Source organism: Ailuropoda melanoleuca, chromosome 4, assembly GCF_002007445.2.
Source record: "Ailuropoda melanoleuca isolate Jingjing chromosome 4, ASM200744v2, whole genome shotgun sequence".
NCBI classification, from domain to species: Eukaryota; Metazoa; Chordata; class Mammalia; order Carnivora; family Ursidae; genus Ailuropoda; species Ailuropoda melanoleuca.
The window spans coordinates 91,194,789-91,222,222 of record NC_048221.1 but is presented as its reverse complement, the minus strand read 5'-3'; the positions used below and the strand labels follow the sequence as shown (position 1 = coordinate 91,222,222).

The following is a 27,434-nucleotide window of genomic DNA, read 5'->3' as shown; positions in this document are numbered from 1 at the left end:
TTTCTGTGCTGTACTGAGTGACACGACTCCCTTTGCCAATTGGATATGAACTACTTCGTATCAGAGCAGCATGTGGTAGTTGTACAGTCTGTACTTCAGGCATTCAGATAATTCTAATTTTTATTCCATTTTAAGATAGTTTTATATTTAAAAAATCTGTTCTTTTAAGTTCTTATAATGAGGATGCCATATATTTGAATTTTCAAAAACAGTTTGCAGTCTCAGTCTCTAATACTGTGGGCTCTAATACGTGTATACTCTTGGGCTGTGTAACATTTGGCTTGTTGATTTAAAATTTTTTTAGGAAGCTGTGTTTTTTAATATATGTATTCTGCTATCAGTGATTAAAATTATTTGTATGAATTAGTCTGATTTCTTAAAGAAATGAAAACAGTAATGTAATTTAGAAGAAAATTACCTTTTTCAAGAAAATATATGCTGCTAGGAGACTTGATACTGAATTTTTATAGAGTAATTACAGACTAATGCAAACATTTCTTAAGTTGTTTTTCTTTAAAGCATTGAAAAGTGAATTTTGTTAGCTGTGGTTTTTTTTGCTTAAAAAAAGTAAAGGCCTGTGTTTTATTTGCTCACACTTGCTAAGAATATCTCTGGAAGAGTATTCAAGAAATTGCCTCTGAGGAGGGGAATTGGATGTCTACAAGGTGGAATAGAAGGGAGGCCTTGAATTTTGAATCCTGTTCAAACCATGAACTATTAGAAATAAATTAAACTTTAAAAGATAATTTTGGTACGGAACAGAGATGGATTTAGCCTGCCTCGTAGGAATCACCTGACTTCCATGATCAGCTTAGCATTGCAATCCTATAATATCTTGGTGCAGTATACAGTCGGTTGTATGTTATGGCAGGGGCAGGCAAACAAAAAGGTAACCAAATAAAAATATTACGACTTTCTCTCTTATAAGGAATTAACCAATAGTATATGAAACTCCTTTAATTAAACTAGAAATTAAACTATTGATTAACAGCTGGATTTTTTCCCCTATAATTTTTATAAAATCATTTGTAAATCTTGCTGTCTTTTTTGGTTTGCTTTTAGTTGATGCTGATGAAATTAAAAGGCTAGGAAAGAGATTTAAGAAGCTCGACTTGGACAATTCGGGATCTTTGAGTGTGGAAGAGTTCATGTCTCTGCCTGAGTTACAACAGAATCCTTTAGTACAGCGAGTAATAGATATATTTGACACAGATGGGAATGGAGAAGTAGACTTTAAAGGTAAGAAAGTAGTTTAACAAGTTATGTAATCTATGACTAATCTTAACACTTTTGTGTATGAAAAATGTCTGACAAATTTAGTTTTTTTAAAAATGTGTTTATTGGTGATTGTATAATAGTTAAATTCTCAAAATCTGTGGCATATGAACCTTAATGAACTAGGGTCTTTTATTGTTTCATAAATGATGAAATTGTCCTTTAAGGTAAGCTTTAAAAAAATTTAGGCTTTCCTTTGTTTTTAGAAAAATCAGTCTTACTCTAGGGAAACAATATTAGAGCTGCATTTTTATTTATTTTATTTTATTTCATTTATTTATTTGACAAGACAGTGAGAGAACACAAGCACGGGGAGCGGCAGAGGGAGAGGGAGAAACAGGCTCCCCACTGAGCAGGGAGCCCAACATGGGGCTCGATCCCAGGACTCTTGGATCACGACCTGAGCCGAACGCAGATGTTTAACTGACTGTAGGTGCCCCAGAACTGCATTTTTAGAAACCCTTTTTAAAGAATGAGATTTAATCACTAACCAATATAAATTAAAGTGTAGTAGTAAGGATGTGAGCATTATACAAAGGATAATTTTAGTTAATCTAGATTCTTATGTAAAACAATAGTGCTTTTGCCATGGTACAAAATTTTATATTTGATTCTGTGATTTGTCATCAACAGATTTTGTGTTTCAGGGACTGAATTTTAAGTGAAGGGGGATCTAAAGCTGATTTTATGAGTGTTTAGCAGGCAGTGTAGAAAAACGATCATTTTCACAAGGCTTTATATTAAATGGGTCTGAATTTTGGAACCAGAAATTCAAAATTATTTTTTTTCTGGCAAAACATTGTATAATCAGGGAGCTTGGCTGGCTCAGTTGGAAGAGCATGAGACTAATGGTCTAGGTGTCATGAGTTCTAGTTCCGTGTTGGGTGTAGAGATTACTTAAAATAAATTAAAAAAAATTAAAAAGCCCAAAACAATATATAATCTTTTTATAATACTTTCTTCTTTTTTTTTAAGATTTTGTTTTTAAGTAATCTCTACGCCCATTGTGGGTGCTCAAACTTACAACCTTGAGACCAAAGTCGCGTGTGCTACCTACTGAGCCAGCCGGGTACCCCATGATCTTTTTATTTTTTTATTTTTTTAAAGATTTTATTTATTTGCTTGAGAGAGAGCGAGAGACAGCACAGAGGGACAGAGAGAAGCCGACTCCCCACTGAGCAGAGAGCCTGACATGGGGCTTGATTTTTTTTTTTTAAAGCCCCCCTTTTATAGTTACATTCTGAAGAATGTGTCTGTTAGTGGTAAGCTCAGAGTTCCTTATAATATTGTTCAAATTGATTTAACCTTAGAGAACTTCCAAGTTCAGATTAAAAAAAATACATATAGAACCTTGTTTGTTGAAGCTTCAAATTTGGTATTTCCAGTTTAAAACAATGCTTTAGTAATATTTCCTTTTGCAGCAAGGAAACATCCTTTTGTGGATGTGAGAGTTTGTGTGTGTGGGGGATATGTATTTTTCTACATAAAAAAATAGAAACTTCTGATTTGTAAATACTTTCTGTTCTTATTCAGAATTCATTGAGGGAGTCTCTCAGTTCAGTGTCAAAGGAGATAAGGAACAGAAGTTGAGGTGTAAGTATTTTTCTTCACTGAGTTCATTCTCCCTCTTATGCCCCTACTACCTTATATATACTACATTATAACCTCCTTTTAACATATTTGAAAAGATGTTTTTTATTCTAGATTCTTAATATATGTAACAGTAATTTTATATTCTGGAGAAAATCCTTTTAGGAGATTACAACTAGTATTTTTTTTTTTTTTAAAGATTTTATTTATTTGACAGAGATAGAGACAGCCAGCGAGAGAGAGAGAGAACACAAGCAGGGGGAGTGGGAGAGGAAGAAGCAGGCTCATAGTGGAGGAGCCCGATGTGGGGCTCCATCCCATAACACTGGGATCACGCCCTGAGCCGAAGGCAGACACTTAAGCGCTGTGCCACCCAGGCGCCCCACAACTAGTATTTTTTAAAAACAATGTGTCACTGTTGCTTGTTAATTGGATAAAAACAAAACAATTTCCTTCTACTGAAAATAGCTATGTAAACTATGTGTCTTGGATAAGATTTTTTGATGAAAGTGTGAAGAAATGTTCAAATGTGATTAGATAAACTTAGTTTATACACCTCTTAGCCAGAGGTCCACTGTTTTGGTTTAGTAGACAGCCTCTATTACAGTGAACATCTGATACCTTTTTAAGGTATTCACCTCTTAACTGGAGACATTTTATTCAGTTAACAGTTCTCCGAGGCATGCAGATAGCCTTTGTAAGTGCTCTTAATATAAATGAGAATAATAGTAATAGCAATTGCTATTATTTATTGAGCTTTTGCCATGTTTCAGACACTATTCTAAGCAATTCACATGTATTACATGTCATCATAAACTACTCTGAAGAACCTGGGAGGGTGGAAACTTACTAGTCCCAATTTTATGTGTAGAATGCTATTTGGCCAAGCACTCTTGACTGCGAAGCCCACACTCTTACCCAGCTGTGTTTAACTGCTCCTAGATGCATGATCAAATGTGGGAAGGAGCCATCATCATGGTTCTAATTCTAGATATTTGATAGCTTGCTTTTTTCCTTCCTCATTTCAAGTATTTACTTGTGGTTGCCTTATAATTATCATTGATTTTCCTTACTCTTTTTTTAGTTGCTTTCCGTATCTATGACATGGATAAAGATGGCTATATTTCCAATGGGGAACTCTTCCAGGTGCTGAAGATGATGGTGGGGAACAATCTGAAAGATACACAGTTACAGCAAATTGTAGACAAAACCATAATAAATGCAGATAAGGATGGAGATGGAAGAATATCCTTTGAAGAATTCTGTGCTGTAAGTACAAAAGAGCTGGTTCTTCCAACAGTTAGGTTTTAAAAGCATTTACAAAATTACTTACTAGAGAACTCCTTATACATTTTTTGCCCTAGAAATTTATATATTTGATTTTGTCTACTGGCCCTTATTCAAAGTTTTTAAATGTTCCTTGTGATTATTAATAACAGTTATTATTCTCAGGAATTCATATTCTCAGTGATCATCTGATAATACACTACAAGAATGGTACTAATAACTTTTACTTACTGTCGGTAGTCCCCCAAATTACAACCAGGGTGTATTCTTAAGGTTTATTTAAAAATAATTATGTTTGAAAACCCTTGTGGAAGGTATGTGTTCGTGAGTTTCAGCCAGGGTTCCAGATGGTTGGCTTCATGAGGACAACAGAAATGGAGTCTGCATGCATCTTAGACTCATCAGTGAGGAAGTGTAAACGGTGATTCCGCCCTTCCCCCTCTCCCAAGCTATTGATGGCTGGTTCTTTGTGTGGTAGGGTTAGGGCCCCACAAGTGCAGGGACTGCGGTTATGGGGAGCCCTAAGGAAACTAACTCGAGGTGGAAACTGGGGCCACAGTTTACCTTCCAGTTCATTGCCTTTCTTCAGTACATCCAGGGTTTTGTCACCACTCACTGTTTCCAAACAGCAACACAACCACTCATCTTCTTTCACTACTTTGCCCCTAAAGCAAAGATACTAGGCTTTTGATGTATTGTAAGGAGTTTTAACTGCAAGCTAGAGACACTAGAGAATCCAGAAAGAGAGGCAAAGATAACAAAATGTTTTGAAATTTTTCAGTTATGGCTAGATGCTTCTATAGGAAGATTTCCTTCCTTGTTTCCTTTTCATTTTTTATTTAGACCACACAGGGACAAACAAATGACTGTGATTGTGTGTCATGTAAGGACTAAAATTGCTACTTTGGCATTTAAGTAGAAGTTCATACTATCCTCTAAGTATCTTCCTTCATCTCAAGGGAATGCTGTCTGCATGTTGTTTCAGAAACTAGAGTGGTACTCTAGTTTAAAGAACAGACTGGGTCTTTTTGGAAGAGAGTTAAGCTTGAGTAGGAGGGGGAGGAGTCTAAGATGGTAGAGGAGTAGGAGACCTTAGTTTTGTCTGGTTGCAGGAATTCAGCTAGATAGCTATCAAATCATTCTGAACACCTGTGAACTCAGCCGAAGATGTAAGAAAAGAATTGCTGCAATTCTACAACTAGAAAAGCGACCACTTTCTGCAAGAATGACAAGACAGAAAAACTCACCTCAAAAAAGAGAACAGGAGGCAGTACTGACTACCAGGGACCTAATCAGCATGGATATAAGTAAGATATTGGAACTAGAGTTCAGAATAGCGATTACAAAGATACTAGCTGGGCTTGAAAAAAGCATAGAAGACACTAGAGAATCCCTTTCTGAAATAAAAGAACTAAATTGTAATCAAGTCGAAATAAAAAAGGCTATTAATTAGATGCAAGAAGAAATGGAGGCTCTAACTGCTAGGATAAATGAGGCAAAAGAGAATTAGTGATATAGAAGACCAAATGATGGAGAATAAAGAAGCTGAGATAAAGGGAGATGAACAACTACTGGATCATGAGGGGAGAATTTGAGAGCTAAGTGGTACCATAAAGTGAAAAAATATTAGAATATTTGGGATCCCAGAAGAAGAGGAAAAAGAGAGGCTGGGGTGGGTGGGGGCAGAAGGTATAGTGGAGTAAATTATAGCTGAGAACTAATTTGGGGAAAGAAACAGGCATTCAAGTCCAGGAGGCACAGAGAACCCTCCTCAAAATAAGTAAAAATAGATCAACACCCTGACATCTAATAGTAAAACTTAAAAATCTCAGAGACAAAGAGAAAGTCTTGAAAGCAGCTCGGGACAAGAGGTCTGTAACCTACAACGGTAGAAACATTAGATTGGCAGCAGACATATCCACAGAGACCTGGCAGGCCAGAAAGGACTGGCATGATACATATTCAGGGCAATAAACAGGAAAAATATGCAGCCAAGAATACTATATCTAGCTAGGCTGTCACTGAAAATAGAAGGAGAGAGAAAAAGCTTCCAGGACAAACAGAAACTAAAAGAATTTGTGATCACTAAAGCAGCCTTTAAGCAAAGACAGAGCCCAAAAGTAACAAAGACCAAAAAGGAACGGAGACAATCTACAGAAACAGTGACTTTGCAGGTATTACAATGGCACTAAATTTGTATCTTTCAGTAGTTACTCTGAATGTAAAAGGGCTAAATGCCACAATCAAAAGACATGGGATATCAGTGGATAAAAAAGCAAGACCCGTCAATATGCTCTCAAAAGAAACTCATTTTAGACCCAAAGACACCTCCAGATTAAAAGTGAGGGGTGGAAAACCATTTATCATGCTAATGGACATCAAAAGAAAGCTGGGGTGGCAATCTTTATATTAGGAATTAGATTTTATTTTTTTTTATTTTTTATTTTTTTTTTTAAAGATTTTATTTATTTATTTGACAGAGATAGAGACAGCCAGCGAGAGAGGGAACATAAGCAGGGGGAGTGGGAGAGGAAGAAGCAGGCTCCCACCGGAGGAGCCTGATGTGGGGCTCGATCCCACAACGCCGGGATCACGCCCTGAGCCGAAGGCAGACGCCCAACCGCTGTGCCACCCAGGCGCCCCAGGAATTAGATTTTAAACCAAAGACTGTAATAAGAGATGAAGAATGACACTGTATCATGATTAAAGGGTCTATCCAACAACAAGATCTAACAATTGTAAATATTTATGGCCCTAACATGGGAGCAGCCAATTACATAAATCAGGTAATAACAAAACTAAAGAAACACATTGATAATAATACAATAATAGTAGGGGACTTTTAACACCCCACTCACTGCAATGGACAGATCATCTAAGCAGAAGATCAACAAGGAAAGAAGGGCTTTGAATGACACACTGAACCAGATGGACTTCACAGATATATTCAGAGCATTCAATCCTTAAGTAACAGAATACACACATTCTTCTTGAGTGCACATGGAACATTCTCCAGAACAGATCACATGCTGGGTCACAAATCAGGTCTCAACCAGTACCAAAAGACTGGGATCATTCCCTGCATGTTTTCAGATCACAGTGCTTTGAAACTTGAACTCAATCACAAGAGGACGTTTGGAAGGAACTCAAATACATGGAGGCTGAAGCACATCCTGCTAAAGAATGAATGAGTCAACCAGGAAATTAAATAATTTAAAAAATTCATGGAAACAAAGGAAAACAAAAACACAACTGTTGAAAACCTTTGGGATACAGCAAAGGCAGTCCTAAGAGGGAAGTATATAGCAATACAAGACTTTCTCAAGAAACAAGAAAGGTCTCAAATACACAAGCTAACCTTATACCTAAAGGAGCTGGAGAAAGAACAGCAAATAAAGCCTAAACCCAGCAGAAGAAGAGAATTAATAAAGATTAGAGCAGAAATCAGTGAAATAGAAACGAAAAGAACAGTAGAACAGATCTACAAAACTAGGAGCTGATCATTTGAGAGAATTAATACGATTGATAAACCCCTGGCCAAACTTATCAAAAAGAAAAGAGAAAGGGCTAAGTAAAATCATGAATGAAAGAGGAGCGATCACAGCCAACATCAAAGAAATACAATTGTCAGAACATACTAAGAGCACCTATATGCCAACAGATTAGGCAATCTGAAAGAAATGGATGCATTCCTAGAGATGTATAAACTAACAAAACTGAAACAAGAAGAAATAGAAAACCTGAACAGACCCATAACCACCAAGGAAATTGAAGCAGTAATCACAAATCTTCCCAACAAACAAGAGTCCGGGGTCATACAGCTTCCCGGGGGAATTCTACCAAATATTTAAAGAAGAATTAACACCCGTTCCTCTGAAGCTGTTTCAAAAAATAGAAATGGAAAACTTCCAAACTCTGTGAGGCCAGCATTACCTTGATCCCCAAACCAGACAAAAACCCCACCAAAAGGGAGAATTACAAATATCCCTGATGAACATGGATGCAGAAATTCTCACCAAAATACTAGCCAGTAGGATCCAACAGTACATTAAAAAGACTATTCACCACAACCAAGTGGGATTTATTCCTGGGCTGCAAGGTGTGGTTCGACTACTGCAAATCAATCAACATGATACACTACATTAATAAAAGAAAGGAGAACCACCATATGATCCTCTCAATAGACGCAGAAAAAGCATTTGACAAAGTACAGCATCCTTTCTTGATTAAAACTAAACAGTGTAGGGATAGAAGGAACATACCTCAGTATCATAAAAGCCATATATGAAAAGCCCATAGCGAATATCATTCTCAGTGGGGATGAGAGCTTTTCCCTTAAGGTCAGTAACACAATAGGGATGCCCACTCTCAGTACTTGTTCAACACAGTACTAGAAGTCCTAGCCTCAGCAGTCAGACAACAAAAAGAAATAAAAGGCATCTAAATTGGCAAAGAAGAAGTCAAACTCTCCACTCTTCACCTATGACATGATACTCTATATGGAAAACCCAAAAGACTCCACCCCCAAATGGAAAGAACTCATATAGGAATTCAGCAAAGTGGCAGGATATAAAGCCAGTGCACAGAAATCAGTTGCATTTTTATATGCTAACAATGAGACAGAAGAAAGAGAAATTAAGGAGTTGATTCCATTTACAATTGCACCAAAAACCGTAAGATATCTAGGAATAAATCTAAAGAGGCAAAGGATCTGTACTCAGAAAACTACAGAACACTCATGAAAGAAATTGAGGAAGACACAAAGAATTGGAAAAACTTTCCACGCTCATGGATTAGAAGGACAAATATTGTTAAAATGTCTATGCTCCCTAGAGCAATTTATACATTCTATGCAGTCCCTATCAAAATACCATCAACTTTTTTCACAGAGCTGGAACAAATAATCCTAAAACTTGCATGGAACCAGAAAAGACCCCAAATATGCAAAGGCAAAGGAATATTGGAAAAAAAAGAACCAAAGCTAGTAGCATCACAATTCCGGACTTCAAGCTCTATTACAAAGCTGTAATCAAGACAGTACTGTACTGGCACAAAAACAGACACACAGATCAGAATAGAGAACCCAGAAATGGATCCTCAACTCTATGGTCAACTAATCTTTGACAAAGCAGGAAGGAATATCCAATGGAAAAAAAAAACAGTCTCTTCAACAAACGGTGTTGGGAAAATGGGACAGCCACATGTGGAAGAATGAAACTGGACCATTTCCTTACACCATACACAAAAATAGACTCAAAACTGATGAAAGACCTAAATATGAGACAGGAATACAACAAAATCCTAAAGGAGAACACAGGCAGCAACCTCTTTGACCTCAGCTGCAACTTCTTGCTAGACATGTCTCCAAAGGCAAGGGAAACGAAAGCAAAAACGAATTATTGGGACTTCATCAAGATAAAAAGCTTTTGCACAGCAAAGGAAACCATCGACAAAACCAAAAGATAACCAACAGAATGGGAGAAGATAGTTGTCAATGTCTTAATCAGATAAAAGGGCTAGCATCCAGAATCTATAAATAACTTATTGTACTCAACACCCAAAGAATAATTCCATCAAGAAATGGGTAGAAGACATGAACAGACATTTCTCCAAAGACACACAAATGGCCAAGACACATGAAAAAATGCTCAACATCACTGGGCATCAGGGAAATACGAATCAAAACCACAAGGAGATAACACCTCACATGGGTCAGAACGGCTAAAATTAACAAGTTAGGAAACGACAGATGCTGGCAAGGATGCAGTGAAAGGGGAACCCTCCTACACTGTTGGTGGGAATGCAAGCCACTCTGGAAAACAGTATGGAGGTTCCTCAAAAAGTTGAAAATAGAGCTACCGTACGATTCAGCAATTGCACTGCTAGGTGTTTACCCCAAAGATACAAATGTAGTGATTTGAAGGGGCACCTTCAGTGTGGGGGTACCCCAGCGTTTATAGCAGCAACGTCCACAATAGCCGAACTATGGAAAGAGTCCAGATGTCCACTGACAGATGAATGGATAAAGATGATGTTATATATATACAATGCAATACTACTCAGCCATCAACAATACTGAAGACTTGCCATTTCCAGAGACGTGGATGGAACTAGAGGGTATTATGCTAAGTGAAATAAGTCAGTCAGAAAGACAATTATCATGTGATCTGACTCATGTGGAATTTAAGAAACAAAACAGGAGCTTGATAGGGGAAGGGAGGGAAAAATAAAACAAGATAAAATTAGAGAGGGAGAGGAACCCTAAGAGACTCTTAATCATAGGAAACAAACAGGATTACTGAAGGGGAAGAGGTGGGGGGGTGGGGCAACTGGGTGATGGGCATTAAGGAGGGCACGTGATGTAATGAGCACTAGGTGTTACAAATAAAAGACTGATGGGGGCGCCTGGGTGGCACAGCGGTTAAGCGTCTGCCTTCGGCTCAGGGCGTGATCCTGCTCAGGGCGTGATCCTGGAGTCCTGGGATCGAGCCCCACATCAGGCTCCTCCATTGGGAGCCTGCTTCTTCCTCTCCCACTCCCCCTGCTTGTGTTCCCTCTCTCACTGGCTGTCTCTATCTCTGTCAAATAAATAAATAAAATCTTTAAAAAAAAAACACAAATAAAAGACTGATGAATCATTGACCTGTACCTCTGAAACAAGTAATACACTATATGTTAATTAACTGATTTTAAATAAGAGAAAAAAGGGAAGAGAGTTAAGCTTGAGAGTTGAGACTGAACTGTTGCCTGGTGGTACTCCTGCAAGGGTTTGTCATCTGTCTGTCTTTTCATCGCCAAAGATCACAGAGAGACTGCTGTGGACTGGCGTCAGATTGAGTGTGACATAAGAGCAGCCTGGATAGTAGTAGCCAGTTTTTAAAAGAAGGAAAGAAGAAATCAAGCCTTGAGGGAACAAAATGAAAATGGAAAACTCTTGCCCAGAGTGATGTGGAAGAGGTGTATAGAGACGAAGACTCCGTTTATATTTAGTATATTATAAAGTGTAAATTAAAGTTATATATAAATCACCTGTCGGTGGAAGGAAATTAAAATACGTCTTTAGGTATAGAAATGATGCTATTTACAATGAAGACATAAACTGCGCTTTGAATTCATTTCCAGTATTTGTGATAAATGGCTTTTATGTTTTTGAGGAGCATAGTTCACGAGTGTCGGAAAATTTTTGTGTTTAAACCAATTTTTCTGAACATAGATCAAGCCCATAACTCTGGCTTCATCGAGTCCTTTTCATTCTGATTTCTCAAGCTATAGCAGGGAAAGGAGATGGGAAGTTAATCACGTGCTTGTTTGGCTCCTTTAAAATTTTCAGAATAGTTAACATACATAGATAATAGAAATGATTGGTGACAGAATTAAAGTTGGGGTTGAACTGAACACATGTACAATTGACCCTTGAATACTTGCCTACTTACGTGCAGGTTTTTTTTCACTTAAGTATCATACATGATTTTTGTCTTATGATTTCAGTAATGTTTTTTCTAGCTTTATTGTAATACAGTATGTAATACATATACAGAATGTTTTGTTTATGTTCATGGTGAGGCTTTCAGTTAACAGTGGGCTGTTAGTAGTTAAGTTTTGGGAGAGTCAGAAGTTAGTTATACATGGATTTTTTACTGCGTTAGGGCGGTTGGTATACCCAAGCCCTGTTCAAGGGTGAACTGTACTTTTTTTTTTTTTTTTTGCTTGCTTTCCAAACTCCAGTGAAATTAAAAAGTAAAGGTTTATGAACCCACAGGACAAAGAGATCATAGGGAAGATAACAACAGATTCAACACTAAGCTGACTTAACAGGAGAAAAAAATTAATTCTAAGCTGTCAGCTTGGAAAGTCAGTGAGAAGCAACTTGGTTTATAATGCAGAATCCCTGAAAGGCTCAGAAATTGGTGGCACAAAGTAAGTGAAAGTGGGGATGAAGGCAAGGCTAAAAACAGAATTGCTTAGTCTGTTTAAGCAGCATTTCGCCCACTAGATCTCCTTTCCTACTCTGTTCAGACTCTCCTGCCTTGTGGTGGGAGATTGGAGAGGGTGGAGTAGAGTCTCTAGGCTGGGAAACAGGAGGCACAGATTGGGAGGTGAGGGTGGGGGTAAGGGGAGGGAGATTAAATAAAGATGAGCCTATTTCCATTTTGATACCTCTAAAAGTAATACAAAAATCTGTCATTCTCAGAGATATAATATACTGAATCCTTAAGACAAAACTTGGATAATACAGTTCTTGGAAATTTAAATTTAGAGACCCATTTTAGGAAGTCTAACACCTGAATGCTAGGATTTCCAGAGAGAAAAATGGAGGGAAGGAAGTCATTAAAAATGAATCAAAAGTAATGAATGAAAAGTAGTTTCCTGACCGAAAGGATTACTGAGTAGCATAGTATATAAAAATACTCTGGGCCTAGGCACAATGTCATGAAATTTTAAAATGGGAAACAAAGATACAGTCCTACAAACTTCCAAAGACCAGGGTTAGAGGGGTGGTGGGGAGGGGCTTTTTACAAAGACTCAGAAATCATCAGGGCAGCAGACTTCTCAGTAGCAAAGTAGGAAGCTCGAAGACAATGGAGCAGCATTGCCTTTGCAATTCTGAGGGACAATTATTTCCAAACTAGAATTCTCAATAAACTCAAACTAGATGGAAAAATGAAGACATTTTCTGTAATGCAAGGCTTCCCTTTTTGGGAAACTACTGGAAGATGTGCTCCCACTATAAGGTTGTAAATAAAAAAATATATAATGTGGGGTATAGGAAGCAGAGGGTCCAACATGAGAGGAAAAAAGCAAGGTCCAGAGATGGCAGGCCTAGCGTGCAGCAGGTGGGAAAGCTCTGGGAGTGATTTCAAGATAATAAAATTGATAGAATTACATCATATATTTGAACTTACTTAGAACAAAAGTTTGAGACTGAATTACTGAAATATATAGAATACCCAGTAAAGGAAAAGATATTAACTGTAGCAAAACAGATGTGCAGTATGCAATTCTGTTTTGCTGTAAAGAGTATTTTATATGTCATAATTAAAAGGCTGAATTTCTGTCATAATCAAAATGAAGATGTAACTGTTGGAGGGAGGGTGGGACTTATACGGGGTAGGAGATAGACGTGTGTGTGTGTGTGTGTGTGTGTATAAGAGCTAAATCTTTCCCTTGTGTAGCTGAAAAGTCTAAATGATCATCTCTATGTAAAAGGACATAGAGAATGAGGACAGGGTAGCAAACTGATGTTTTCATAGCGGAAGTTGTAACACAAATTGGCTGTTTCAGCTTTATTTTTCAATTTAAACTTTTAAAATAAGTTTAAATTGAAAAATAATACACATGTAGCTATACACAACAACATGGATTATCAAAAAACATGTTAGGTGAAACAAGTCAGACATGAAAAAGATCTCCTCAAACTAATCCAGGTTGTTGAAGTCACAGTAGTGGCTCCCTGTGTGTGTGTGTGTGGTAGGGCAGGAGGGAGATAGCTGGAAGGGGCTGCAGAAGAGTTCTGGTGATGGTCTGGGTGCTAGTTACTTGGGTGTTTACTCTGGGAAGAGTCATCAAGCTGTGAACATTTATGACGTACATACTTTCTTTACGTAGGTTGTACTTAAATCTATCCTCCAAATAATAATATAGGTAATTACACTTATAGATTACCATGTCATTTTTCACTGAGGTGTCTGTAACAATTCTCTATGTCTACAAGCCCATGGGAGAATAATATGCAGAAAATCTTATTCACTTGGTACTTTTTTAATACCTTCTAGAATAGACAGTTAAGCCCATATTTGGATTTTGGGGATAAATTTTTACGCTAACCTCCTCTTTACAAAAGTAGGGGTTGGCAAACTACAGAGTAGGTCAGATCCTTCCCATGGCCTGTTCTGTGTGTCTTGGAGCTTAGAACAGTTTTTTACATTTTTAAAGTGTTGTTAAGCAAGTGGGAGAAAGGGGCGCCTGGGTGGCTGAGTCAGTTAAACATCTGTCTTTGGCTCAGGTCATGATCTTGTGAGGTCCCGGGATCGAGCCCTGCTTTGGGCTTCCTGCTCAGCGGGGAGTCAGCTTCTCCTTCTCCCTTGGCCCCTCCTCCTGCTCATGTTCTCTAATAAATAAATAAAATCTTTGGAAAAAAAAAAGTGGGAGAAGGAAATGTAAGAGAAATTACCTGTGGCCTACAAAAGCCTAAAATACTCTCTGGCGATTTAAGTTTGCCAGCTGTTGTCCTAGAACACAAGAAAATGCCTGTTATCCTGGGAGAAAGAAGCCATGAAAATTCTAACTTAGAGGCAGTAAGGTTTAAAAACAAACAAAATCCCCCAAAAGGCCAACTTCTGAAAATAGCATATTTTTTAAATTGTAGTTTTGGTTAAGGAGTTTTCAAATGTGGTCAAGCTTGATGTGTTCTGATCTGTTGCAGGTTGTAGGTGGCCTAGATATCCACAAAAAGATGGTGGTAGATGTGTGACTCTTCTTAAAGAGTACCACCCAACACTTTTGCTTTCTTCTCCATCTCTGAAGATCTGCTCAAGACGTCCAGCAATGCTCTCTGTGTATTTAAATGGAAGTATTTTTCTCTGTGAAGCCACATTTTCCAACACGAGCCTCATGAAGCCAACTAAGTGTTATTGAACTCTTATTCTCTCAATAACTCAGTGTAGCACTTTAAAGTCTGAAGGACAGCAACATGAAAAGAGCATATCAATGTGGTGAAGAAAGGGAAGGGGTTGGCTTTTTAATTTATTTTTCTTCATCTTTTATAACAAGAAAGTATCTATATATACATATGTAAATATTTATATATAGATATATGTAGCTTTCTATATGTGTAGTAGGTTGGCTTTAATTTAATCTACTTGATTCAGAAACAAAATGATAGAGTACAAAAGTGCCAAGCAGAACATAAAACATCCTTACTTTTATTTCACACAGTTTTATATATAGATAGAAGATTGTACAATTTGAGCCGGGTGTTAGGCCAGCTGTTTTCCTTTTCCTGTGCTTTCTCCTTTGAGAGATTGACAAAGCATTTGTTAACGTCCTATTATTTACCTTGATTACATTTTTGTAACAAAGGAGTTTGTAATTTTATTTATACCTATGACTATATTTCCAGGGACTAGGTCTCATTGCTGAGCAGCTTTTACTACATCTCTGCTTGAAGAGAGAGTGTAGTCAGTGCTCCTGCCAAGAGCTCATTCTCGTGTTCATATAGTAACTGCACAGAGCTTGTGGCTGCTTCGTTGTTATTTTTTAACCAGGAGCCATTAGATTTAGTAAATGTCCCTGAGTCGGTGTAAGTTATCAGTTGTGGAAAGGCCAGAAGCCATCTGAGGCAATCACGAGTTTCCTTAGATGTTTCTTAGTAATACCGGAAGGAATCACGGAACTACTTAGGAAATCCATTCATTTGTTTCAGTATGTGGGTAAACAAAGTTTGTCATTAAACTTACCTTTGAACCATAAATTTCCCTGTTTCAGAAGACTTGCAGCTCATCTAAAAAACTGGTGATACTTAATGTGCATGTATGTATCTGAACGCCCACATATATTTGTGATTTAAATGGAAGAAGTCTTACTGATCTGTATGCCACAGAGGAGCAAAATTTTATCCAAATTTATACCTCCTGAATTTCTTTACCACGAGGCATAGAGAGTGCATGATGGTTTTCTTTCTTGATTTGCCCATATTTGTAATGGATGCTAACTTGCTAAATGTGTGATATAAAAGTAGTGTATCATGTTCCACCACTTGATATTATCCCTTCCCTTTTCTGCAAAGGTACTATTGGCTGGAGGAAAACATTTTATGGTTCGCTTTCTAGGAAAGTAGTCTTCCCCTGTATAGGTTTTTCTAGAAAAATGGTTTTATGATTGTAAGTGGAAAAGGGCAGGTTGAATCAAGGTGAATGAAATCTTAAATTGGGCACACCTGCCTGTCATCGCTGTTCCTTCAACTGAGTGCTGCACATCATGGGCTCTGTCTGTGAGAGAAAAATCCCGGTGCTTGGTGTCCTTGCATGACATGGAGTTTTGCATGTAGATCAATTTAAAATGTACCTCTTGTTTACATAATTTGCATAATTTTAAAAGATAATGTTGCCAAACTTTGGAAATGTTAATGTTCAAACTGAAAATCTCCACTACATGTAACTTTCTTCCTCTGGATCAGTCCGTGGCTTATAAGCCCAGCCAGTGGTTTGATCTGTTCTAGTGTCAGCTGCCATGTGCTCTGCTTCAAGGGGGAACTAGTCTTTTGTGAATTTTTTGTACATAAGTACTTGTTACAAATATTTTAGCAAATGCTTTCTATTTCTCTTGCTTGTGCATATCTTGGCTGGCGTTACAGAAAAATAGTGCAAATGTTATTTCCTTACTGGGGAATGAGGGTTTTTTTTTTTCCTTTTTTCTTTTTTTAGTGTGGGTGGGGGAGGGGTTTATGTTGACTGTTTAGTTTTCTTCTGCATGAAATGTCATGTTGTGGGATCTTTAGAAAACTTCATACTGTATGAATAAGAAAATAAAATATTTGAAACTTGCTTGAGTGTGTTCACAATGGTCTTTGGTGGGCTTTTTCTCCCCCCTGAGGTTGTCTTTTTCCACTCTTTTGGATTAAAAAAAAAAGCCTGATAAATTATGTTTGATGTTGGGGCTATAAGCCATAAGTAAAGATAAATCTGCTTTATCACTGCTTAAAAAACACAAATCATTACAACAGCCTACAAAGCCCTACCTCATTGCTTTACTACTCACCCTTTACTGCTTCCAGCTTCCTTCGCCTCCTGTGGTTCCTGGAGCTTTGGGCTTGCTGCTGTTGTGGGCCTTTGTACTGTCTCCCCGACCAGAGACTCCACAGTTGATGCTGTCAGGTCTGTTCAGGTGTGCCCTGGCTCCACAGGGACGCTCCTGGCCACCACTGTAAACATACCTCCTACACCTGTGTCTCCTTTACTCCACTCTCTCCTTCCTCCAGAGCGTTTTTCCTCTGCTGACAGAATTTACTTGTACACTTGTCTTCTTTAGTTATTGAAATAAAACGAAAACTCTACAAAGGCAGTGATTTTTTTTGTCCCTTGTCTACCAGTAGCCTCAATTGTCTAGAATTCTACCCAGCTCTAGTGTTTGCTCATTAAATACTTACCAAATGAGTATTTAAATAGGCAGACACTAATTAAAACAAGCGCTTCTATTTGCAGAACATTGCGGTTTTCTTGGTGAAAACATTCTTTTACCATATTTCACCTTCACCCAAACATTGGTAAGGTGTGGCTACTTTCATTGAGTGCTTATTTGAAAATAAAATTCTTTCCTCACGTCAGCCTTGTGATGTAGTCCTTAATTTTATAAACTACAAAACAGGTACAAAGATTAGCCTTTGTTCACAACAGTATCTCCAAACTGTTGCTTCTAAAAAAAGTCCACATACCACCCAGTATTAAGGGTCAGGATTCAGAGCGATTTTGTGAGCGGATTCTGATAATTACACTCCATAGACAAGAAATGTTTACAAATTTATAAAAAGTTATAAATCTGTAAATTCATATAGGTCTGTTTAAACAAGTTTCCCCAATAAGAGAATTATAAACTATGTAAATCTTTTATTTAAAATGAAGTGATAAATTATAATGTGTAAGTATAATTATGGTACTAAATTCAGATACAGGAATTATCCTCAAGTTGCTGCATGAGAATATTATCAAACCTTTCTGTTGATGCTTCTGGCTGAGAACAGAAGAAGCGATGGAGGCTCAAAGTGACTGAAAAATTCTTCACATGGTTTCTTATCACCACATGCTGAGGGCAAGGGCTTTTTCTCTAGAGTCCAAATTCAAGATAAAAAGTCTCTGATTTGAAATCAGAATCGATCTGCTGCTCTGCTAGCCACGGCTCGGATATTGCCATAAACCTTTGATGGAGGATTTCCTGCAGAGGGAAACAAACATATCTATACAAATATACTCACATATATAGAAGACACATGGAAAGCAGTCTGCAACTCCAAAGCACATTTTCCAGTGGATCTCTCTTAAATCAACAAAAGAACCATAAACCATACCCAAATAGTCTCCGAAATTATTTTAAATTCTATGAGTCAAAGGCATTGAGTTATCGACGTCAAAAAAAACTGGTCACTCAGAGGCACTGATGGAAAATCCCATTTAGAGCAAGCAGCTACAACCCTGTAACTCATACCAGAAGTTACTGACTTTGCTGCACAGTTTGAAAACAGGACTCGGGTGCCTGCGTGGCTCAGTTGGTTAAGCGTCTGATTCTTGGTTTTGGCTCAGGTCATGATGCCAGGGTCATGAGATCGAGCCCCGCAATAAGCTCTGCACTCAGCACAGAGTCTGCTTAAGATTCCCTCTCCCTCTGCCTCTCCTCCCACTCGCTCATGCTTTCTAGCTCTCAAGTAAATAAAATAAAATAGGACTAAGTCTGTCAATTAAGTTGACTGATGGTCATCAGCAGCTCTCTTTTCGTTGAAACCTAAAACACCCTGCTATTCTGGAATGGCTTTTCACTGCACTTCAGGGGAAAGCAGCAAAGATTTAAGCAACATAACCCAATAAACCCTTTATTTTCCCTAGCAAACTGATGAAATCTAAGCAAAAATATTCCTCCTTTTTTCTTTAGGCCCATGTTTGCAAACCTAAAAGTTTCTATCTGGCAATCTTAAACATGCTTAACTTGAACTGATTTGCAAATGTGGTTTGAGTTCTAAATTCCCTATTTTCTTTCCAGAGAAAATACCCAAGGAATAAATTAATTACCCAGGATGAGGTTGCAAATAGCAGTTCTTGCCATTTTGATGTTTTGGAAAGATCCAAGGATGTGAACTTTCCTGCAAGAGAGAATGTGAGACAAGTTAGCAACAAAAGCATTTCCTTAACTACATCCCATAATCCCGTAACTTTGGAAAATCATGATAGATTTCTAAATAAAGATGGTGGTGATGGTTGCACAACTCTAAATACACTAAAAATCACTTTGAAGGGCAATTCTATGGTATGTAAATTATATCCCAGGAAACAGAAATACAAAATTTTAAGAAACCAAGAATTTTTAAAGATTCTTAGCTAATAATGGCTACCATCAAGTGAGTGCTTTTTATGTACTACGGCTCTGTGTGTTCCCATTTAACCCTCACATGAGTTTTATTAACGTAGATGGTATTCCCATCTTAATGAGGAAAGAAATTTACAAGAAGTTAAAAAAACAAAAAACCCCAAAAACAAACCTGCCCAAGATTACACATTGGCAGAGCTGGTATTAAGTACCCAGAAATGCAAGTAACATTGTACTTAATTAAAACATCTGGATTTCAACTGCAAAACCTTCTAAAGGTTATCTAAATTTCTTCACTATTCAGTGAGGATCATCCAGACCCTACTAATGGGAATTCCCGGTTGACTGACTCAAACAAAATGGACAATATAGTATTTTGCCTTTTGAGCCCATCCTCCAAAACGTCAGTAAACTGACACCAAAATTGTCAGTGGGAACATCAAGCAGAACCCTCTCATCCAGATAGGCTTAGGCATTTCTGGAAGTGGGGGCAAAAATGACAAAATCTGTTCAAGATGATCCCTAGATTTTCTTCTCCACTCTGTGTAATCAGGCAGCCACCCCCTGTAACCAGCAGAATTATGGGAGGGGGAGGCGAGGTGATGCTCCCTGGCAAATGTAAAAGACCCATGGTGTCTGGACCAGGGGTACCAGGTACAGCTGAGGTAGGAATGCCATGTTAAAGATGGGCAATGGGAAGCAAATAACTGAGACCTCCGACTGTCTTCCATAACTGCGCTTCAAAGTCTGGCAGCAAAGAGCCTAGAGAATGCTTCTCTGGGGGAATCTGACCTGCTCAATAAAAAAGACCTAAAAGAGGGGCGCCTGGGTAGCTCAGCTGGTTAAGCATCTGCCTTCAGCTTGGGTCATGATCTCAGGGTCCTGGGATCAAGCCCCACATCGGACTCTCCTCAGCGAGGAATTTGCTTCTCCCTCTCCCTCTATATTTTCTCTCTCCCCCTCAAATAAATAAAATCTAACCCCCCCCCCAAAACAAAAGACTAAAAGATACATCAGAAACAGCCTGGCAATCACCCTAGTGAAGCCTAGTCAACCAGCATTCCCCGCCCCTCCAAACCCTATGAGCTCAGGGCTTCTGGTCTGCTCTTTACTGTCTCACTCTGTCCCTCTGGCGCACACGCACTGAGGATCACCAGCATCTGACGAAAGCATCTACTACAAAAAAACAGAGGCTACAACCAGCAAAGTGAAGAAAGAAACGGAGACTATGGAGACTAAGAGAAAATGAAAACGGCAGAAACAGAATCAAATCAGTAAGGTCCGGAAAGCTACCTTCATGCACCCATGAATCGAGGGCATGAGTTAAGAAAATTAAGTATAAGGACTGGAACACAGAGTCACAGAAAGGAATTCCAGACAGGAAGGGGTAAGAAAGGAAGACCAAAGTAATTCAAGAAAATTTCTGAGAATTGTAGAAAATGAAGTCTCTAGTTTGAAAGGGCCCAGTAAGATGAATAAAAATAGACCCACACTAACACACAGCACGATGAAATTTCAGAACACACTAAAGATAATACAACTGCCAGATAGGACACTCAATCAGGTATAAAAACGGCACTGGACCTCTCAATAGCAACACTGAAAGCTAGGATATAGAAATGTCTTCAAAATTCTGAATGGACATGATTTATGTAACAGAACTGTATAGCTGGCCAGGAAAGAGGACATCTTTGGAACTAGAAGTTCTCAAAAAATGTTAGTAGCTAAGCTAGCTCCCGCACTATAAACGGCACCAAGATAAGGAGTACTAAGGTTGGGGGGAGGGGGGTGTACAAAATGAATGAAGGGGGTCAAATAGCACAAACTTCAGTTAGAAAAGAAGTCCTGGGGATATTATATACAGCATGTCAAGTATAGTCAATAATATGTATGCTGCATAATGGAAAGTTGCTAAGAGTAATTAAAAGTTTTCACACACAAAAAACCAAATTCGTAGCTATGGTGATAGATGTTAACCAGACTGACAGTGGTGCTCATTTTGCAATACAAACAAATATCAAATTAAAAAAGAAAAACAGAAGAACCATAAGGAGTACTTAGGAAAAAGAATCCAACCACCAAGGGATTCAAACAGCAAAAGGGCAAAGGTGAAAGGAGAACCCAGGACGTCAACTGGGCGCCAGGCAGGGTAGCCGTGCTTCTGAGAAAGCAGGCTCCAGGAAAGGGTTCTCAAATGTTTGATGCATCTGGATACACCAAGAGGACATACAACAATGTATAGCTTTTTTTTTTTTTTAATTTTTTATTTATTTATTCGACAGAGATAGAGACAGCCAGTGAGAGAGGGAAACACAAGCAGGGGGAGTGGGAGAGGAAGAAGCAGGCTCCTAGCGGAGGAGCCTGATGTGGGGCTCGATCCCATAATGCCGGGATCACGCCCTGAGCTGAAGGCAGCTGCCTAACCGCTGTGCCACCCAGGCGCCCCAACAATGTATAGCTTTTTACTGAATTTTACTGATAATTAGAAAACACAAACATAAATAAGAATTGTTTTCTCAAGTGAAAACAAGAGTAATCACAGTTATCACCTGGCCCCGCTGTTGATACACTGAACACTGGAACTGTACACAGGTAATGCCGAACACTGGTCTTAACAAAACCTACAATGTACAGGGAACGTAGGATGGGATAAGTAAACTGGATGTTAGAAGGGCTGAGTATATGGGGTGGAAGTGGGGGCAGAGATGAAAAAAAGCTGAATTTTCCTCTTTCACATTAGAAAGTCAATGGTGAGGCTAAAAAAACCAAAACAAAACAAAAACAAAAATAAAACAAACCATGAAGCTGATATATAAACAAGGTGTCTGAAAATATGGAGATAAAGTTTTAAAAATTACCTAAAAGAGCTGAAATTAGTTCCTCTGAGGAAGAGGAAATGGAGGTAGGTAGTATAAATTTGGGGCTTGCTCAAATATGTGTATGTCTAACTCTGATAAAAATTCTTGACAATAGTGCAGGAAAGATGAGGAAACAGACAGTGAACACACGTGAAGTGTGAGTAGTTTTGCTGCCGAAACCACCACGGTGATGGGGCAGTGGCTGGAAGAGTATGGAGGTCTCAGGACATACAGGCAACAATATTTGCCATCTGATGCACTGAATGTATGTGGAATCGTTTTTAGTGTTTTATCTTGCTCACATCATACTGTGTTTTACCAGGTTATCAGCAGCTCATCAAAAACAACACTTACGGTTGCATACGAGTCCACACTACGGTTATATCACGGTAAGTGGATGAACATGTGGATTTCCAATTAGCCTATTTATACTGAACACTCAAATAGTATGTAATTCAGTTTGTATGAAAAATAGAAAAGATATAAAAAGTAATTCAATTATAGCGACATCATTCATAATAGCCCCAAACTGAAAACAGCCCAAACGTCCATCGTATGTGAATGGATAAACAAAACGCAATACCTTACAATAGTACTTGGCAATAAAGAGGAATTACTAACATACCCAACGAACTGGAGAAACTCAAAACAGCATGCTAATTAGAAGAAATCATACACACCAAAGACTGCACCCTGTATCTTTCCATTTATATAAATTTCTAGAAAAGGCATAACCATGACAGACAGTAGATCAGTGATTGCCTGGGATTGAGGTGGGATCACAGGACTATAGGTTTACCCAAAACTCACTGAACAGGAGCATTACCTAAATAAGGTAATGCTTTTTGTATGTATATCACACTGCAGTTAAAAAAAATAGTTCAACTAGTAAATTTTATGTTAACACTTATCAATATACTTGAAATTTAATATATCACAGTATTCATACTTTGATTAGCACATCAGTTACATTTTTAGGTTTCTAAATTAAAAGTTTTTAAGGCTACTTAGGATACTTTCAAATGTGGTATGCATTTCAAAATATTTTAAAATGTCTAGTTCAAAACATGCTTTCCTCATGACTCCATACTCCCACGTCTAGGCTCCCCTCACAAAGATCACTATTATAATAAACCTGTCTTCCAGTAAGAGGGCCATCAAAGTGGTATTATCGTTATCCCTCGAGTATAAAAGAGTCTAAAATTTAGGTTCTAAAAAATGGTGAGCCCGAGTTTAGAGCCAAGATAGTATGATTTTAAATAAAATTATTTCTGGGGTTAGCAGCAGGCAGGTCCCTCCTCCTGTCAGTCAAGTGCTTCGTTCCCCAACTTCAGGGCATTATATAATCTCCGCGCCATCTGCCAGTAACCCCGACCTGGCACCGCAGCAGCTTCAACCCCCACCAGAGCTAATCCCAGCTTGACTTCCTGCACCCTTACTTTAAGCCTGTGTCATCTTCTTTCCGTTCACATAGAGCTGGTCTCGAGTTTTTCACCCAACGTGCAATACTCTTCGTCCTTTTATGAAAGGCCTTTATATATAATCTTAAAGTATTTATAAAGTTATACATATATATTTCTTTCTTTAAAAGGAAAGCACAATGGCATTTAAAACACCCACTCCTTGCTCTCTCCTACTGATTTAGGAGTCTCCTCCGATACTATTTAAATCTTCACCTGTCAGGTAACTTCTTTTAGTAGAATTCTGAACAATTTCCTTTACTTTTTTAAAGATTTTATTTATTTATCTGAGAGAGAGAGAGCGCGCGCGAGCATGCATGAAGGGGGGAGGGGCAGAGGGAGAAGCAGGCTCCCTGCTGAGCAGGGAACCCAGAGTGGGGCTCCATCCCAGGACCCTGTGACCACGACCTGAGCCAAAGGCAGACACTTAACCGACTGAGCCACCCAGGTGCCCCTAAACATGTCCTTTACTGCTGAGAAAAACAGAATTCCTAAGATTTTCTCAACTAACTTAATCTGCTTTCAAAGTAAGTATCTATGTATTTCATTCAGAACCATATACTGACAAAGAGTCAGTGGCAACATTACGCATAAAATACAATCTTTATGAAGAAACCAGCAAAAGGTCAAATATAAATTAGGACAATAGTTTTGTCAAGATCAGATACTTACACATCAGCCAAAACTATCCGTGTCCGTGTCACGTTCTCAATGGTGAATTTGGTTTTTCCTCCTTTGCCAGCGATTCTTCCTATTGCCCTTGACAGGTGGTCTCCCTTTAGGGGCTTCACTAAATGAGAGAATCAAGGCCTCAGGAGGCAGGCAATTCCAGTGCACCACCCACTCCATAATGAAATTTAATCACCAACTAAATTTCCCTACTAAGAGATACAAAAATATATATTTTTAAAAACCTGCTAATAATACAGGCCAACTGATGCTACTAGAAAGCTAAGAGTCACCTACAATACAAAGTCAGCAGTATGAAAGCACAACAATTAACAGGAAAAGACCACCCTATACTCACCATCTGTAATTTCAAAAGACTCTAGGAAGAGGTCATCCAACCTAATGAGGGCAAGTGCGTCCTACAACATAAAAATAAATGCTGTGAAGCCCTTCCGTTTAGATACCTGAGAATAACTATTAAGTTAAAATTCACCAGACCTAGAAAACTCAAAAATTTTTTTAAAAGCCCAAATCCACTGAAACATTCATATTAAGTTTTTAAGCACCTATTTTAGATGTCATGAAGTCACTTACCTCCACCTGAAACCCAAGAATAAAGGCTTTCACAAAATCAGCTGCTTTTGTCAGGGCACTAACATCCTTGGTTTCTTTACAAGTCTGTTAAAAAAAAAAAAAAGGCAGCACATATTCATATTATGACTGGAGATGAAAATATGCTAACAAAACACTAGGACTGATCAATATAATGATGATTATATGCTGATATTTCCCAAAGCACTAACTCCAGGACTAACTACCATGAATGGTTTAAGCTGGGATCCTGTCCTTAAAGGCTTTACTAGGTAACTGCAGAAACAGCTGCTATTCATAAAATCCCAGCCACTAAAAGTGACACGCACGGCAAAGGTGCTTTACACACAACAGCTCTAATCTTAATGTCAACCCTGAATATTAAGTAATATAAAAACTTTTATATTTGAGAAAACTGAAGTACTGAAAGGTGAAAAAGGGAGAATTCCGACACAGGTCTGATTCCAAAACTGTCATTTCCACTCTCCCACAAAGATTCAAATTTAGTTGAGGAGACCACATATTTGACAAATTTCAAAATACACAAGGTTGTGTAATACACAGATAAAACTAGATCCCAGTTCCAATCCTGTATGTGACCTTGGGCAAGTCCCATAGAAGCTCCAGTTCTAAGTTTTCTCATTTGTAAAATAAAAAGATCTGAGTGAAGGGTCCTTTCAGGACTAACAAGATTCACTTGTTAGTGAATGACTTTGATGACTCTAACATACTCCTTTGACTCAGTTTCCTCACATTTAAAGGATGGCGATATGACAATTCATAGGCCTGTCTTAAGATTAAAATGAAAGTCCCCCACAGATATGGCCATAAAAAGGTTCAAAGAGTTGGGATGAGGTGAACTTGGGACTTAGATTCCTACTTAAAAGGCAAGTTCAGGGGCACCTGGATGGCTCCGTTGGTTAAGCGTCTCCCTTTGGTTCAGGTCATGATCTCAGGGGCCTGGAATCAAGCCCCATATCGGGTTCCTGCTCAGCGACAAGTCTTTTTCTCCTTCTGCCCTGTGACCTCTCTCGCTCTCACTCTCTCTCAAATAAATAAAAATCTTTAATAAAAAAAAAGGCAAGCTCAGTCAAAAACTTAACTCTTATTGTTCAGAGATTTTGAAGATACCAGAGTACCACAGTGAAAGTAGCGTGGTCCAGGAAAATTAATCTGGCACTGGCAGAGGAAGGACCGGTGAGAGGAGATTTAAAGCTCTGAAGCAAGGGAAACCTCTAAGGAACAAGACATTTTGGCACAAAACTACAAGAACCCGCATGAAAGTGACAATGAGAACAAAGAGGAGTTCTACTGCCAAGTTCTATATTTTAAACTTTACCAACTATTTAAAGCAGTGCCCCTATGCTTTATTCCATTACTCTAGTTCAACGCAGATGAGTCTATACCAGTCCTGATGATGGTATAAGAATCCTCGAAATGGAAGACATAATTAATTTTGGTCATTGATTCTGATATAAAACTGGCACCCAGAAAAGGAAGCCCAAAGTCAATTAACATTGTCTAGCTTTTGAACTGACACCATGAAATGTATATATATGTGTGTGTGTACCACACATACTTTTACTTCTTATTTACATACTTCCGTTTATGACCACCTGTTTACTCAGCCTTGTCTCATTTCAACACAGAACATCATAAAATACATGCACAGACATAACCAGTATTTTGGTATGACCTCAGGTCCACCTTATGAATTCAACTATTTGTGTTGAATGCGGATTTTGAAGAGATTCAAGAAGTTCGAACTCACTATACTATTTAAGAAAACTGTATAATGACCATTTAACAAAGTAAGTCCCATTAAAGAAAGTCTATTCACGCCTTTTCACTCCTGCAGGAGAGAGAAACCCTGATATATTTGGAAATGGCTGACATTCTCCTTACCCTAATTTCTACATTCCTCGATTTCAAGTTAAACCGTATCTGAAGTCCCAAATGTTCCACAATAGGAGTAAATATCTTCATCCAGTTCTCTTTTAATGGCGTGTATCTGTTAGCTGGGACTGGAATTTTCCTTGTTTCTTCTTTCCCACCCTAGGATAAAAGAACACACAAGTCGGGAGATGTATCAAGGGATGGAGATGGAGCTGTAAAATGACAGCTCTTCCAGAAGAAGCTCATTCAGAAGAGTCACTTCACTAAGGGCGTCACTAAAGAACAGACCCCGCATTTTCAACATCACCTAGAGGTCAGCGGCTTGGCCCACCTTTGGCCCCGGCCCCGTTCTGTCCCCCGGTCCCTGCTAGTACCAGGAATCCATCCCCGGCGAGGGGCGGGAAAACGGGCCTCTTCGCGGGCCTGGCTTCCTCCGTGTCCATGCGGCCCGCGTCCCCGCTGTCCCCCATGGCGGACAGCTGCTCAGCCTGCCGTTTCTTCGCCCGCCGGCCACCCTTGTGCGTGACTTGGGTGAAGCCGTCCTCGGCCCCAGCGTTCTGCGCCTCCATCTCCGGTTCCATCCCCAGGAACCTCCAGCTCCAACATGTGCTTCCGGCTCGAACGCGTGCGCCGCTGCACGGCGCAGGCGCAGGCGCGCCTCGCCGGGTCCGCCGTCCGCCAACCAGCTCCAGGGCTCCGCCCCGTTTCCTAAGAAGTCCCACCCTGGGGACCTGAAGGG

The 27,434-nt window shown here is 38.9% G+C and overlaps 2 protein-coding genes across 2 annotated transcripts in view; one reads left to right on the top strand and one right to left on the bottom strand.

Annotated features, from left to right (window-relative positions):
• Nucleotides 1-16,694, top strand: part of PPP3R1 (protein phosphatase 3 regulatory subunit B, alpha) — a 71,381-nt gene extending 54,687 nt beyond the window's left edge. Inside the window, exons 3-6 of the mRNA XM_034659235.1 lie at nucleotides 1,063-1,239; nucleotides 2,809-2,868; nucleotides 3,950-4,134; nucleotides 14,576-16,694. Of these exons, the coding sequence (XP_034515126.1) occupies nucleotides 1,063-1,239; nucleotides 2,809-2,868; nucleotides 3,950-4,134; nucleotides 14,576-14,623 (470 nt within the window). The 3' untranslated portion in view covers nucleotides 14,624-16,694. The remainder of the gene's footprint in view (nucleotides 1-1,062; nucleotides 1,240-2,808; nucleotides 2,869-3,949; nucleotides 4,135-14,575) is intronic.
• A 1,039-nt stretch (nucleotides 16,695-17,733) lies between these two features.
• PNO1 (partner of NOB1 homolog) lies at nucleotides 17,734-27,350 on the bottom strand. Its single transcript, XM_002925307.4, has 7 exons — nucleotides 27,070-27,350; nucleotides 26,705-26,854; nucleotides 24,803-24,886; nucleotides 24,567-24,627; nucleotides 24,212-24,329; nucleotides 18,927-18,997; nucleotides 17,734-18,078 (listed from the first exon to the last, which is right to left on the bottom strand). Exons 1-7 carry the CDS (start codon nucleotides 27,274-27,276, stop codon nucleotides 18,011-18,013), a joined length of 759 nt encoding a protein of 252 aa, XP_002925353.1. The 5' UTR covers nucleotides 27,277-27,350; the 3' UTR covers nucleotides 17,734-18,010.
• Nucleotides 27,351-27,434: the final 84 nt, after the last annotated feature.